Source organism: Oryzias latipes, chromosome 13, assembly GCF_002234675.1.
Source record: "Oryzias latipes chromosome 13, ASM223467v1".
NCBI classification, from domain to species: Eukaryota; Metazoa; Chordata; class Actinopteri; order Beloniformes; family Adrianichthyidae; genus Oryzias; species Oryzias latipes.
Window position 1 is genome coordinate 23,675,856 of NC_019871.2, and position 16,297 is coordinate 23,692,152.

Below are 16,297 nucleotides of genomic sequence, written 5' to 3' on the forward strand. Positions count from 1 at the left end.
AGTAAAAAGAGAGTACTAATGCATCTTAATGCATCAGCAAAGAACATTAAAATAATTTCATGAGTTATTCAAATTTGGGAAAATCTATTACGTAGGAGAAATAAAAACATTTTACGGTGGAAATGTCCTAATAGAAACACAAGTGAATGCATTAAAATTAGATTGTCATCCCAAAAAGCATATTTTTATGAAGTTTTTGTCTGCCTAAATATATATATATATATATATATATATATATATATATATATATATATATATATATATATATATATATATATATATATATATATATATATATATATATATATATATGTTTATTTCAACCACAGGACATCCAGTACACTGATATAGACTACATGGAGGAAAAGAAAGATTTCACCTATGACAAGGTGAACTTCAAAGACCTGCCCACATTTGCTGACTACCTGCATGAGAAGGGCCAAAAGTACATCCTCATCTTGGTAAGTATTCATTTCTATCCAACTTTTTAAGTAATACTTTTTGACTGTAATGAGGTTTGGCAACATTTGTTCCATATTATTGAGCTTGCAATAAGAAAAAGTAAAATCAATTGCATGTAATGCCTAAACCATAAAATAAATCAGCTTCCAGACCAATGCAAAAAGCAAAGACTAAGGTTACACGAAATAACCCGCCTAACCCAATGACACTATAAATATTGAAACCAGCCATGCAGCCATGCTTGAAAGTTGTAGTGATATAATTGGCTGCTTGATCCTCATTAAAGACAGTAAAATGTATGTTTTTTTTATTGTGTCATTTTAATAAATGTGCTCTCTGTCCCCAAGGATCCTGCCATAGCCACCAGTAAGTTGATAGGAGATGTTGCATACGGATCATACGATCGTGGAACTGCGAAGAATGCCTGGGTCACAGAATCAGATGGGAAAACTCATTTAGTTGGAGAGGTGAGCAAGAGTTTTTCACTTGTTTTTGTTTTATCAAGGAGGATATGTCTGCAAAGTCAAATTCTTTGCTTTAGCTGAATGTGAAGTACAAGTACGCATAGGCTTGTTTCTTTTGTTGTACCCTGAGTAGTTGTATCGCTCAGTAAAATGTTTTTTTTACAGAGCACTTCACACACCTTTGTTAACTCTTGGTACCAAAAAATACCTTTGATGTAACCTAAAAAGACGTCTAGACACAAAAACTTCAAATGAGTACTGCTGCAGTCTCATACATGATTTTTTTATTTTACCATGACTACGTCAATTTTGGTGATTCAAGTTATATAAAATACAGTTTAAAGATACACAAGTTTACAATATGGTGGCATATAAAAAATATATGGGATTTCTTAAATTTTTAAATACAGTGCAATTTTAACATTATACTAAAACATATTTTTTATTGTAAGAAAATATTGACCTGCACCACCTCACTTTTTTTGCAACCAACTATAAGAAACTATTTCCAGCTCTTTTGGCCTCTGCTTAAAATGCCCCTGTAAATTTTATTTTTACTCCCCTGGATATTTTGGTCTACTCCATTGACTCTCTTTGCTTCTCTTCCTTTCTGTGGTCCACTGGACAGTCTCTGTGTTCACACTGTGTGAAAGCACAGCAGGGTTTTCTCACTGGTAAAGAAAAAAAAAAAGGCCCACATTTTCCCACTGACCAGGATTCTGTTGTCTGAAATTTGGTGAGCTTCACAAATGAAGCAGAGTATCCAAGGAAAACAAATAACAACAAAAATCTCCCTAAACTACTTTAGTTTGACATACTTGGTGTTTGGGTTAAGATCGACCCTTTTTCAGGTTTGGTTTTAGTGGCATTTATGCACCTGCAGAGATTCTGGCTGTTGGATCCATCACTTAATACACCAGCTTAAAAATGAAAACCTTTGTTTCATTAACTGTTTTTCTTTTTTTTTTCTTCGCAGTTTTCTAAAACACATCTCATTTGTGTGCGGTTGCTTCATGCCTTGTATCTTACAACTAATGTCAGAAGCTCAACTATTAGTTGTTATTCCTATCACAGGGCAAAGGTTTTTTTTAAAGAATCTCCACCCTGCAGTGAGTTGAAGTGCAGAGCAAAAAGTACACTCCTCCTGCGCTTTTGCGATGCTGCATTTGATTACACACACGATTAAGCCTGGCCCCTCTGCTAATCGCCTTTTTCATGGTACTTATGAACAGGTCAAACGCATGCAGTGATTCCAGAACGTTCCTGAGTCCTGGAATGTTCTGAGTCGACACATGGCAAATTAGATGTGCAGACGTTTGTATGTCTGCTGGTGAGAAAGAATCACAAAAGGAGAAAAGAATTTAGTTCTGTGCACCTGCTAAAAAATTTCTTTGCCCATATTGTACACATATGACTAATCCTAGTGTTTTTATTGTCTGATAGCACATGTTTGTATTGAAAGCAGTCAAATCATTTAAAAAGACATTTAAAAGGGGTTTAACAATTCATTTCAACTATGATTCTGTTTGTATCATAATTTGCTGTTGCCGAGAAAATTCATAGTCAGTGTTGGTTAATTTTGAACAATCTGATTCACTGAGCTAAAATTAATCCAGGGCATCATTCCCCAAATAAATCAATTTTTGGGACTAACTGTGAAATATCTGAATACTGAACAGTGCAGGTGAAGTTTTCCAGATTCCTTGTATTACTTGCAAGATAATCAAGTGTAAATTAAATATGTATACAAACAAACAAGTAAACAAGAACTAATTGCAAATCTATTATTGTTTTTGTTTTATAAATTTCAGCCCACTGTTGTTTTTACACATCAAAATGATACATGGTCACATGTAAAGTCTTTCCACACATTGAACTGGAATGATGGACTGATCATGTTTTGCTGCCATCACACATGTGTTGTCTGCTGTGATGACACTTAGTTGTTATTACCTTATGGGGGCTAATGGTATTAAGGTCGATTCGATTAACCCTTGTGCTATCTTAGATGACCCCACCCTTACATTGACGTGTTCTCCCTACCATGACAAAGGTGGATAAAGGTGGAAAGATTTCATGTAATCCATGGACACCAGTGAAGATCACAAATCATTGAAGAAAAAAGCTTCAGAGCACTGTAGTGGGTCTAGATGACCCACTCCCAATGGTAAAGTGCCTAGGATAGCTGGTTGGATCGTAGGAATAGAAATTGATTCATTGTTGAATTGTTACATTCCCTATATTTACAATTTTTCTTTGAATGTTTTACTAATATAAGAGAAACATAGTGACAGGCGTACATATTGTCTGCTTTAAACACCACTAAGATGAGGATAAAAGCTACTGCAGTTGGCTCACATGTTCCAGTGTCTGAGTAAGTGATCGCAAAGCCTCAACTGTACACATAAACATTTCTCGACAGGAAAAAAAAATGAATAGGAGTAAACAAAGCAGCTTGGAGAGGACAGAGTCTGTGTTGGTGTAAATGTGAAGGTTACAGACAGAAACATGAGCAGACAGACAGGCACAGATAATAGATTAGAGGGAAATGTGCAGGGAGACGGACTGACTGGCTTACTGATTAAGTGACAGAGATATGGGCAGGAAACGAGTCACACAGAGATGCATGAGACAGAGAGACACATAATAAGGTACAGAGAACAAAAGCCCAGCCGAGGAGGTATGGGATGCGTTCTAGGAGAACAGAGACAAGCGGAATGACAGAGAAAACATCATACGGTGCAGTAAAAGAGAGAAACAGGCGGCTAAAATTTCATTTTTCGCTGCACCTCTAAAGAAAGCCCTTTTTCCAAGTGTTTGAACTTTTGTCAGGGATAGCGGAAACCTTAAACTGACAAAACCTGGAAGGAAGGATTTTGAAAAAGAAAAGATGGCATCAGAAACAGTTTATCAAAAAGCTCCTGACCTTGGAATTTTGACCGCCTGCCAAGAACACCCACCTATAAATCTGTGTATATTCACGCGAGCATACATAAGCATGATTCATGCCTTTGCCACAGACTAGGTTGAAAAGTTATTGCTGGTGGAAGTGGAGGCATACGATGGCGCGTATGGCACAACCTTGAGTTCTAATATATCTGTGCGCCCACAGAAGAAAATGTACGCACACACCTCCTCACACGCAGGAAATCTCTGCCTCTGTCTGTTGATTATTCATTTCTCTCAATACATGTCATTAGGGTTGACTTCTAACACACAGTCACGTCTGGAGATTTTTATTGCATTATCGATTCCTGTTTTTCTCTGTTCTCTTCCCCAACCAGTCAGCCTTTTCATCCGCTTTCTCCTTTGCCATCTCCCCCTCATCAATCCAGCCTTTTCGCTGAGTTCCTTTCCCCCCGCCTCCCTTTTTTCTTTGTCATTCCTACATCTCTGAGCTGTTTTGCTGACACCCCCATGGGCACTTTATTTTTTATTTTATTTTTTTTTTAGCCTCCATGGAGCTCAGCGCACCAGTTCAGCTGATTATGCTCAGTCACACAGTGAGCATGAGGTTAAAGACATCATGCAGAGACATTTAAGACTGAAAAAAAAAAAAGAATTACTTTAATGCCAGTAAGCATAGAATATGAATAAAAAGAAAAAGGAAGAGGAGCAGCAGGGGGTTAATGGTTAGCAAGGAGCAGACATCATTTACCTTTTAGCATTTGTAACTCTTTTGAAGTAACGTTAGATTTTGTAAAACCTTAACTATAGATTGCTAATTTATTTATTTATTTATTTTCTACTTAAACTATAAAACTTCCCAGAAATACGCATAATCTTACATGGAAACCGGTCAAAATAAACCTTTTATTGACTTGGTGTAAAAACAAAAAGGTAATGATAAAATAAAAAAAATAAAAAATAAACATAAAATAGGAATATTCTTGCACTATTCCTGATCAATAATTTTGCATATGATTGAACTTAAAGTAAAAGTGACCATCAAGGTGTTTGTGAATTAACGGTTTTGGACTTTTCTGTCTTCACAGGTCTGGCCAGGAGAGACAGTATTTCCAGATTATACCAGCCAAAACTGCATCGATTGGTGGGTGGATGAGTATGATCGACTTTACAAGGAGGTCAAACACGACGCTCTGTGGATTGTAAGTCCGAAAACATAAACTTCACTTAGTAATTAGCCGCTCAAAAGAAAGAAAACCAGAACTGAGCAGCTGATTCTGACGCCTGCATATTAATACATTATATGTGTTATCAGATACTAGAAAATAAAAGAAGAAATAAAAGTCATAATAGAGTTTATGTGTTGTATTATTGTTTTAAGTTGCATATCTCACATTTGATCTTTTTTTAGGACATGAATGAGGTGGCTAATTTCAAGCAGGGATCAAGTAAGGGCTGCAGTGTCAACAAGCTAAACTACCCTCCTTACACTCCAAGTAAGATCAATGTTTATATTCATGAATAGACATGTGTATGTCATTTCACTTTTTTGATTTGTGGTGAAACTTTAAAAAAAGATACTATTTAAAGTCACAACTTGAGCATTGACTTTCAGCTAAAAGATTTACAATTCCATCTGCAGCCTTGATCCAAAATGATGTGCTAAAGTAAAAAAGGAATGATAGCTACAGAGCTAAATAAACACTTAATGGACACAGTAGATGTGCACTAAATTGTGGCTAAATCACTGATTTTGGATACATAAAAAACAAGCTTGTAAAACTATGTACAGTACATAAAGTTATACTTTATTTATTTACTTATTTATTTTACAAAAACCTGTTTGTCAAATCTTGCGAGTTGCACAGCAACGTTGCACTTGAATTGAAGAACCAGTGGTTCAACAACTTCTCCATTGTGAACTTGCAGTTTCTCCTAATGCTCCTGTTACTGCCTCTGGAGTCGGTGGTGTAACCGAAATAGCAACACTGTTGTATGAAGGTGCAGCTCGCGGCACGGCACAGCGAAGCGGAAAAAAATGGGTTAGGGAGAGGTTCCCCTGAATGGGTTTCAGGTTCAGGTTCAGTGGAAAACTAATCCAAAACAGTAGGTCCCAGGAGAAGAATCCTGAAAATGACTCCTCTGCAACGTTTCAACTGGCTGCATGATAGGAGCTGTAGAACACATGCATCTATGATCCTTTTTTTTTAATGCTTTCCTTCTTCTTCATTGTTGCCACTCTTCACAGCAGTACAGCTCAGTGTCACCTACATTGCCCCCACCCTGCATCCTCATCCCTCCACCTCCTTTACTCTGCTCCATTTTTTCTTTTTTTTTCAGCCTTCCATTTACTTTGCCCATCTTCTCATCTCTTTCATGTCCTATCTTCTCCAGGGATTTTAGATGACCTGATGTACAGTAAGACCTTGTGCATGGATGCAAAGCAGGCCTGGGGGAACCACTATGATGTCCACAGTCTGTATGGCTACTCTATGGTGCTGGCTACTGAACAGTGAGTACATCTATCAAAATTAGGGGGACTGATTTAGGGATTTTTAGCTGTCACTGTCACCTTAAAACAGTAAGTCAAAATGTATATCTTGCTCTGAAGGAAACACATGATATTTACACCCAGACATCACTGACGAGCAGAGAAATGATAGGGTTAGCGAGTTTAGTGCATTTCACTGACTTGTGCCCTGCTCTAAATCTTAGACTTTGTCTTTTTTACGGACAAATTGTAAGTTGGATCCCATGAGCAGAAATATGTTCTAATGAGCTCGGCTCCCTGAGTGCTTGGATGAATTCCTCATCTAGATCTAATGCTGGAACCGTTTAATGGCTCATTATGTTCACAAACCTACAAAGGAACACCAACGTGAGCGTGGCATATTCTCACTGAGGCATGGAAATCTCTATGGATTATGAATATCAACCAGATGACAGCTCACGTGCACGCCTGATGACAAATATTTGTGCGCGTATACTTAAAATTCACTTAATTTATGACGTGTATTATTTAGGAAAATCCTGTATTTTTGGTCAAATGTGGTTTTTTTCTAGATTGTGAATTATAATTGGGAAACATTAAGGTCCATTAGATTAGATTTCATTTGTATGAAATCATACATGGATACGTCAGCGCAAAGCAATTTGGGGAGAAGCAGAGGAGATTTACCAGACCGTGGCAGATTCCCCCTTTAGACCATCAAAATGGTATAGCCATGATCGTCCAACGATTGCATTTGAGCCACATTAGCAAGTCATGTCCAAATTTTAAAATCAACATACATGTACAGAAGTTTTAAAGCAAATCTATGGTCAGCTTTGTGCCAAGTGTATCATCCCAATGAATGCATATTACCTCAAAATACATTTTAAAAAAGTTGATCATCTTACTTTTAAATATCTCTCTTCATTCTGTCTTATAAGGCATATTATTGGGAGGAGATGTACTTTGTATATCATTGTTACCATTGAGATCGTTCCCTCAATGAATCTCCAGAATAAAAAGGGAAAATAAAAATAGCCACCTTATTTCTGATAAAGTTTCCTCACCGAGTTCTTCTTTTCTCTGCACCACAGAGCCCTGCAGCGAGTGTTTGGAGGAAACCGCACCCTGATGCTGACCCGCTCCTCCTTTCCAGGAGTTGGAAAATACTCAGGTCACTGGCTGGGAGACAACGGAGCCAACTGGAATGACATCAAATGGGCCATTCCTGGCATGCTGGAATTTGGTCTGTTTGGAGTCCCCTATGTGAGTACAAAACCCTTAGTTCATGTCATTATTGAAGTAAAAAAAAAAAAAAAGAAAGAAAGAAAGAAAGAAAAGTGACAACATCCTGGGAGGTTTCCATGACACAACATTAGAGAGAACAAACAATTTAATTCTGTCAGAAAGAAATCTTTTCCAGTTTCAAATGTCACAGAAATCCTCAGGTTTTTTTTTTTTTTTTGGTGACATTTATTTTAATCCCCTCTCCAATTTGTCATCTGTTTACCTTGTGATTAAACAAATATTTTTCAACAATAAATGACTTACTTTTAACGGCAGGTACAACAAACAGTTATTAACTCCCACCTTCTAATGCTTTCAATTTGCCAAGTGGCTTTGTGGTCTGTTGATTAAGATTTAACCTGAAGGCCAAAGAACAGAATGTAGAGCTTAGTAAAAACAGTAAAAAAAATAAGAATTTATAAAACTCAGTTTGGGGCAGAAGCTAGTTGCTGCCAGAATGTGTTCAGGTTTAGATCAAACACAAGAAAAGAAATAAAAAAACTTGGGAGACTAACAACACACACTCCTCCAGTGCTAAACATCAGGTGGTCCATATGCCAACTTTGTCAGGTGGAACCACCAGATTTTAGGTTTCATAAAACCTATCTAGACAAAACCAGAAAAATCAGATAATATGGAGTTTGGATTCATTTTCTGCCCCTGAAGTTTGTTGACATGGATGCAGGCAGATAGAGATCTGGGGCCTCATTTATAAACGTTGCGTACGCACAAAAGAAGGCGTACGCCACTCTCTACGCAATAGTTGAGATTTATAAAAAGCAAACTTGACGGGAAAATGTGCGGTCCTTCACGCAAGCTCTGACCCATGCGTACGCACAAAAACGGGTGAAATGAGAAACGGCGACACCGTCGGCAGATGGAAGAAACACGTGAAAGTGACAGTGTGTGCCAAATTGTGCTGGCATGTGCTGTGCTACACAATGTGGCACAGCTTAAAAACGTGCCTCTACCCCCTGGCGCTGATTGCTGTGTTGGCCCCGACCCTGAACCCCATCCCCACGCATTTGAGCCAATTGCTGCTGCTGTGCGCCAGCGCTTGGAAGTGATGCGTCGCTTGTAAAGAAAAAGAGGTGTGGAAAATATTATTTATTTAAGCATTCCCTCATCGTGCAGTTTATTTCAGTCAGGGCGATCTTGATTTCGCCCAACTCCTTGGCAAACCTCTCTGATTGAACTACTGACTTCCCTCTGCATTTCAAGGACTGCATCGGTGAGGACGCGTCCACTGCTGGAGGGTTGAGAGCCGCGTGCCGTGGAGACGCTGGGGCCAGACGGCTGCTCAGCTGCAACATCGTAACCACTGGCCCCGCTGGAACACCCAGCAACTAAAATAAAATTGTTCTATATTAATAATCTGTAATTGTGTAGCCTGCATACATGTGACTTGACTGCATTCATTTGAATTATTTCTCTTACCTGTGTCACCCTGACCCTGGCGCGTCGGCGTCCCCTCCGTCTCAGTCAGGTGACTGAGGCGGAGGAGGACGCCGATAAGGGGGACTTAATAGGGATTCCCCAATAATAGCGGCCAGTTTCTCATCAAGAGGGGTCAGCTCCGGTCCCCCCCCACCCCACCCCCCCACGTGGCGGACACACTCTGCCGATGCAGCGCTAGACGTTTTTTTGCCTCGACTTTGATGTCCGATCATTTCTTTCATTTCTTTTTTATTTCGGCCACGGTCCGAGGTTGTGAGGCTACAGCATTTACGGCGTCTGCCACCGTTTGCCACAAGTGCCTTTTTGGCATTAGTAATGCCCACACCGTGCCCTCCAAACAACACTTTTCTCCTCTTTTCCACCTCGCCAACGATAACTTCTACTTCACATTGAGTGAAGTTACGTTTTTTTGATTTCCCCTCTGTGTTTGCCATGATTTAGCAAGCCATGAATATTAATTTGTGGGCGTTTCACGGACTATTTATGGGCAACTATGGGCGTGTCATGTAGCCGCAAAAGCTGCGCTGCATTTAGAATCGGTTGTGATTTATAAAGGGAAAGATGCGTAGGATGTGCGTGCGCACGGTTTAATAAATCCAAATATTTCTGTGCGTACGCACGTCCTATGTTTCATCCGTACGCCACTTCTGACGCAAATCCTACGCAAAGTTTTATAAATGAGGCCCCTGGCGTTTGACCTGAATCTATTTTTCTGACTCTGAAAAAGGTCAAGACCACTAATCTGTTGTATGACAATATTTGTTTTAATAAAAAACATCCTTTTAGTCATCATTTTACATAAAGTTCCTCAATATTTGTTCACATTCATGGGTATTTATGTTTAATGTTGCAAGCAAAACCACATAACAACGTTTGTATTCAGACAGGTTTTGGCAAAACATGAACCCTCTGTTTGCAAATTTGTTTCAGATCGGTGCTGACATTTGTGGATTCTTTGATGATTCATCCGAAGAGTTATGTCGTCGCTGGATGCAAGTGGGGGCTTTTTATCCATTTAGCCGAAACCACAACGCCGAGGGCTACAAGGTAGTGTAAAGGCACTTTGTCCAGCAGTTCTTATATTAGACTGTCAGTTTTAGATTTATGTTTTGCGCAGCCACAGTTTGGTCTAAAGTGCTCCAGGGTATACCCTTCATTTCATAACAATGTACAGGTGCTATAAAGTCCAGGCGGTTAAAAATATAAACTTCATTCTTCCTCCATAGAGGCTTCCATGGCACAAACACTTGTACAATTGCTTTATGAAATGGGAGCAGTGGGACCTCTGATTCAAGGTCTAACTCTATAAATGTGAGTTTTTTGAGGGTCCTCAGCAACAGTGAGGATTGAAGCAGCTGTGCCTGCGGTAAAACGCGTTGAAAAAAGTCAAATGTTATCAAATTCAAAGCTGTACTCCTTCCTTAAACAAATCGGATTTGTTTCAAAATGGGGATGAAAATTTGTGCCATGTTGCCACAACACGAGGCGCCATATGGTGGATTCGGAATCAGGATGCTGCAAAATATCGCTCAGGTTTGAGCTTAGATGCCCTACGGGCAACAGATGGAGGAGTTATCTCTCTACCTGCACCTCTCCACCTCCAGCTGTGGGTTTAGGAGAAAATATTGGTCACAAGCGAGTCCACTCTAACAGGGTTCTGTTAGCCAAATGAATGTCTAAAGCCTGACAGCCAATTATTTGCCCAAAGAATTTGGATGAAATAAGGAGACTATCTGTAGGCTTTGCTGATTGGACTAAATAAGGTTTCCACCAAACACATTTAACAACACACAGCTAGTCTGCAAAAAATAAAACAACTTTAAAACTATATTTTTACACCAAACACACTATTAAACTTTTTTTTTTTTTGGTGACACTTGCAGTGGTGGAGCCAGATCATTTTATATGTGGGTGGGACTTTAGAAGGGTGGCAAATGGGTTAAAATTAACATAAAAGTATGTTAAAATATGTAAAACACATCATTTAAAGGCAGCATTTTATTAAAACACAGGTATTGTTGTTTTTGCAATGTTTAAAGAAGCTTTTATTGATGATTTCCCAAAATTCTGTCAATATTAGTACTAATATTGACTCAAAGTGAATGACCAATGACAGCTTTTCTTCCTGATTTCAAACACCTTTTCTTGCTTGATGAATCCCTACAGCTTGTATTGTACTTTGTAGTTCCTCTGGCAACAGTTTTGACCCATTGCATTGTGACATTTTGAATGGAAATAGCAGGTTTACTATTATTATTATGAGAGCTATAACAATCACATGTCAGATGAGAGTCTGCGTGCCACTGTGAGACATGAAAAGTGGCTGCTGAGTCGAAAACAGGGTTGAATTATTTTTGAAGTTGCCGTACTTTTATAGATGACACAAATAACTTGGGAGAAAAGTCAGTCTTGAGAACCGAACCGCATGGAAATTCATCCTTTAACTTGAATCCTCAGGTGACGTTTCCACGCTCATCACTGCAGCAGAAAATAGCCACGTCGAGTAGTGGAATGGATTTAAATTTAGACTGTGTCAGTACGTGTTTGGAAATGAAGGGACGGATGGCAGCCGGCTTGCTGGAGGACAGGGGCAGGAGGATGACGGCGATGATGATGATGATGATGATGAATTTGATGTATGACTGCCACTAAAACGAGACAGTTAACGTGTGACCTTTGCTTTTCTCTAATCATGGCACTCATGAAATGCCCACACTCCCAGACCAAACGTACACAATCACACACGTTCTCATCAGACTCTGAGGTGCCGAGGGCGTAAATGATTAGCTAGATTAGGGAAGCAGGACCAGTTAGTAACTAATCACCTTCCTGCTCACCACTACCACGGAAATGAAATCATGCTGCTTTTTCTTTTTGTTCTTTTTTTTCCCAACTAAATCTACTTTTAGATGAGTCCTATGTAAAGCTAATTTCATCTTTATCCATTATGAATGAGGTTAACGGCCACTTATTCATTAAAGTTAAACTGTTCAAAAAAATGGTACTGGTTTTTTTGTTTAAATTACTTTCAAGCTCAGGCATATGCAATAATTTCCCCCGATTCAGTTGTCTTTTCGTCAAATGAGCCTAACCCTTTCCTTATTTGTTCTTCAGTCTAAAAACAGACAACATTTGTGTAAGTAACTCGTCTCTATGATCGGTTTGCAGCCCCAGGACCCAGCTTCATACGGTGCATCCTCTCTCCTGGTCGCGACATCCAAGCATTACCTGAGCATACGCTACACCCTCCTGCCTTACCTCTACACACTCTTCTACAAAGCGCACACTTCAGGAGACACCGTTGTACGACCTCTCCTGCATGAGTAAGTCATTTCAATGAAAAGGTTGTCCAATAGGAATATATCAATTCACAATTTAAAACCGAACTGTATGTTGCAACATAATACTGAATCATGGGTAAATTAAATTGTTGCATCCCTACAGCGTATGTGTACATTGAAATTGACACATCTTGTGCTAAATAGAGGGATTTATTATTTATTGTTTTATTACATGACACCTGGTTTAGTATGAGGGTTTTCTTCCCTGTTGTAGTTTTTGTTGTTTTGTAAACACAAATCATATATTGACCCGAAACGAAACCCAAAAGTCGAGTTTTGAACCGGTGAGAGTGAATCGTTGCATCCTTATTGTCCAATGACTGTCAATTTTCACACACATGAATCATTACAGTCCAAATAGATTCAAATTAAGATTAGGGTGATGTGTCTGGTGGTAATTCAAATGTTAAAACTATGGTGTAAGAAAAGATCTTAAGAGATTCCAGATAAACAAGCTGTCATGAGTACAAGTCAGCAATTTTTAGGACAAGACACATCCTAAAAGTGCGATACATGGTGAAAAGTTCTGGTGTTTAATTTCGGTGAACAGAAAGTATCTCAAAAAGGTGAAAATGATGACTCATCAGTGTTGAGGATCACTCCTGAGTAAACATGTTTGAATGTTCCCATGTGATCATTGGGAAAGATTCTGTAAACCCATGAACCAGCTTGAGTTCAGACTCAGCTCTCCCTTGAAAATGATGATGAGCGTCATATCATTCCGGCCCACACATCAAGAGAATCGACAGTTAATGGCAGCAGAAACTCTCAAAGCTCTCAAAGAGACCAAGCGGCATTGAGGATTCTGCTGAGAGAGCCGATCCACCAAAGCAAAATAATTGCTCTCTGCTTAATGAGTTTTACTAAGGAGTGGATTTGAACCTCTTAGGCCAGCGAGTCTCTGTGTTGCTATCATCTCAAATGCATAGAACAAACATGCAAGTTCCCCCAAATGCCATGAAATCTTCCTCTTGATGCTGCACAACCCAAGTGCCCAGAACAAAAATAAATAAATAAATGAGCTGAGATGTTAGCGAGATATTTCACTAAAACACATACAATCATTCATTTTGAATGATTTATTTAACAAACATTAAATGATGTAAAAAAAAATCTAAGACAGCATCTAAAATATTACTATGTGTACATCGGTCATCTCAGTTCTGCTAAATTCGTAGAAAATACTTACCAGGCATCAAAAAAATAAAAAGATAATCAAAAACAGCTTATCCTGATGAATGGAGCAAACAGGAAGTGTTGTCTGTTGTACAGTGACAATATTTTAACCTCTTTTCCTCTAAAGGTTCTACTCTGACAGTGATACCTGGGCGGTGGACCGCCAGTTTCTTTGGGGAAAGTACCTGCTCATCACACCGGTGCTGGATCCGGTAAATATTCAACTCAAAACAAAACCAAAAAAAAGAAGAAAAGAAAAAAACAAAACATACATATTTGTTGAGATTCTCCATAAAAAATCTGCTGCAGGACTACAAATCCATCATATAGAACCCATCAGATGGAGCAGAAAAAGAAATGTTCCAGCAGATGAGATGATCTGTTACGAATACACATCCACACACACCCTGACCTCCACTGGGAAAACATGACATAGGATTTTCTTTGTTGCCCTCCTCCTCTCTCATCCCTCTTTCTCTTCTCTCTCAAATCCTTCCTCTTTTCTCAGTTCTAATGAGAGCGCTGACCTCATTACCGGCAGATTAGAAGAGTTGGAAGTGTCTGCGCTTGTGTTTGTTTCAGTGTCCGTTTCTGTGTGTTCCTGATCTGCGCATGTGTGCTAGCACCTTTGCACACATGTAAACCTATCTGACTACGCTTATATGAATTTCTATATTCATATTCATGGTAATCATTCATGACAAAGTACCTGAAATAATAATTAGCAACTTAGCACAGCCTCTTGTGGATTGCAAGAGTGAAAGCAAGTGGGATACTTTGAGACACAAATCACATTTGTGCAACAAAAAAAAAGAGCCGAATGGTGACAGACTTGGGAAAAATGGGATATTTTATTATGAGGGGCCGTATAAGACATTATTTATTCTGAACCATTCACATTCATACATTCTTGCTCTCACAGTCATATATACTCTCTTTCGCATACATATATTCTCTTACGCATCCATATATTCTCTCTCTCACATTCATACATTCTTGCTCTCACAGTCATATATACTCTCTTTCGCATACATATATTCTCACTTGCACATCCATATATTCTCTCTCTCGCATGCATATATATTCTCTTACGCATTCATATATTCTCACTTGCACATCCATATATTCTCTCTCTCGCATGCATATATATTACTTTACACATACATACATTCTCCCTCTCATTGTCACTCTTAAAAAAGAATGTATGTATGTGAAAGACAAGTATATATGAACGTGTGAGGAAGAGTTTATATGTGTGTGTGAGAGAGGAGTATGCATGAAACGGAAGTTACTTTGCATGAAAAGGAAGGCACTTTGAATGAAAAGGAAGGCACTTTGAATGAAACGGAAGGCAGATGATTTCTCGTGCTCTGATTGGACGAGAGGCCGCCACCTCCCATTTTGAACAGACGCTAACACGAACCAATAAGAAGGCCATCGGAACCTTAAGAAATATTTTATCTTCACCTCAAGTGGTCACAAATCTGTCTGCATCTCTAGAGACACAAAGGAATGTCTCAAATACCAATAATGGTAATAGAAGTGCCACCGAAACAGAAAATCCGTATCCACCTTATTCCTAGCCCCCATGAGCCTTTGCGTGAATTATGGGCGACACTTCCTGTAGACGCTGGAACACGCATTTACATTAAAACAAATTCCTCTTGTTTTCGATCCATAACTACATATAAATGTGGGAAAACCAGCTGTCATTTCTTAAAAAAGGCAACGGTGAGGTGGAGATGAAATATTTGTTAAGGTTCCGATGGCTGCAGGACCCCCGTGGCTACTTCTTGCCGGTTCGTTTTTTTAAAAAAATAAACTTTATTAACAATATCTTGCACATACAAAATACCAAACACAAAACTCCACTGTGTGCAAAATACAATCTTCACGTTCGCCATGAGAATGAACAAAAAAACATAATGATAACCATGTAAAACAGGTTATGCAAAAAGAAAACAAAAATAATAAGGCAAAGGAATCTGTTAAAGTTTCAGGAGAGACCATGTTTCAACTGTTCTGACAGCTTTTTTGTTAGTGGAAGATTTAATACTGTTCAAATACAAAACCATTTCTTTCTGAAAAACATAAAACACGGTTTTTTTGTTGGCATATTTACATTTGTGTATAAAGTATTTAGCCATAATTATAAGTAAATTAACTACATATATTTTTTCTGCATTAAGTCTTTCTTGTGTAAAATATCCAAAAATAATATGCTCGTAAAATAATCTATAATCTTCACATAGATGAGTTCTTATAAAATGTATCACATCTTTCCAAAATAGTTGAGTGAAAGAGCAAAACCAAATAAGATGAGGCACAGTTTCTGGTGAGGAATGACAGAATGAACAGTTTATGTCCAGATCTTTTTTAAACTTAGTAAAGAAATGTTTCACTGGATAAAATTTGTGAAGAATTTTGAAAGAAATTTCTCTGATTTTATTGGTGATGAAATACTTTTGTGGCAGGGTCCAAACCTTTTCCCACTGAATTCTACATCCAAAGCTGTTCCAGTATGAGATAACATACGGTTTTGTGGCAATCTCATTTTGAAACAGAGAACGGATACTTTGATTATTCCTGCTAGCTGAAAAACATACCTTTCCACAACACAAGTCTGTTAATTTGGGATTTCTTGCTTGTTCATGTTAGCGTCTGCACTGTAATCCCTAGCGAGTTGACTGAATTTAAAAATTATTTTGTAA

At 38.5% G+C, this 16,297-nt stretch overlaps 1 protein-coding gene across 1 annotated transcript in view; it reads left to right on the forward strand.

Annotated features, from left to right (window-relative positions):
• si (sucrase-isomaltase) overlaps positions 1-16,297 on the forward strand; it is a 58,345-nt gene that overhangs the window by 7,878 nt on the left and 34,170 nt on the right. The window contains exons 11-19 of the mRNA XM_023961588.1: positions 330-461; positions 810-929; positions 4,922-5,035; positions 5,245-5,329; positions 6,228-6,345; positions 7,419-7,590; positions 10,000-10,116; positions 12,238-12,392; positions 13,714-13,798. Of these exons, the coding sequence (XP_023817356.1) occupies positions 330-461; positions 810-929; positions 4,922-5,035; positions 5,245-5,329; positions 6,228-6,345; positions 7,419-7,590; positions 10,000-10,116; positions 12,238-12,392; positions 13,714-13,798 (1,098 nt within the window). The remainder of the gene's footprint in view (positions 1-329; positions 462-809; positions 930-4,921; positions 5,036-5,244; positions 5,330-6,227; positions 6,346-7,418; positions 7,591-9,999; positions 10,117-12,237; positions 12,393-13,713; positions 13,799-16,297) is intronic.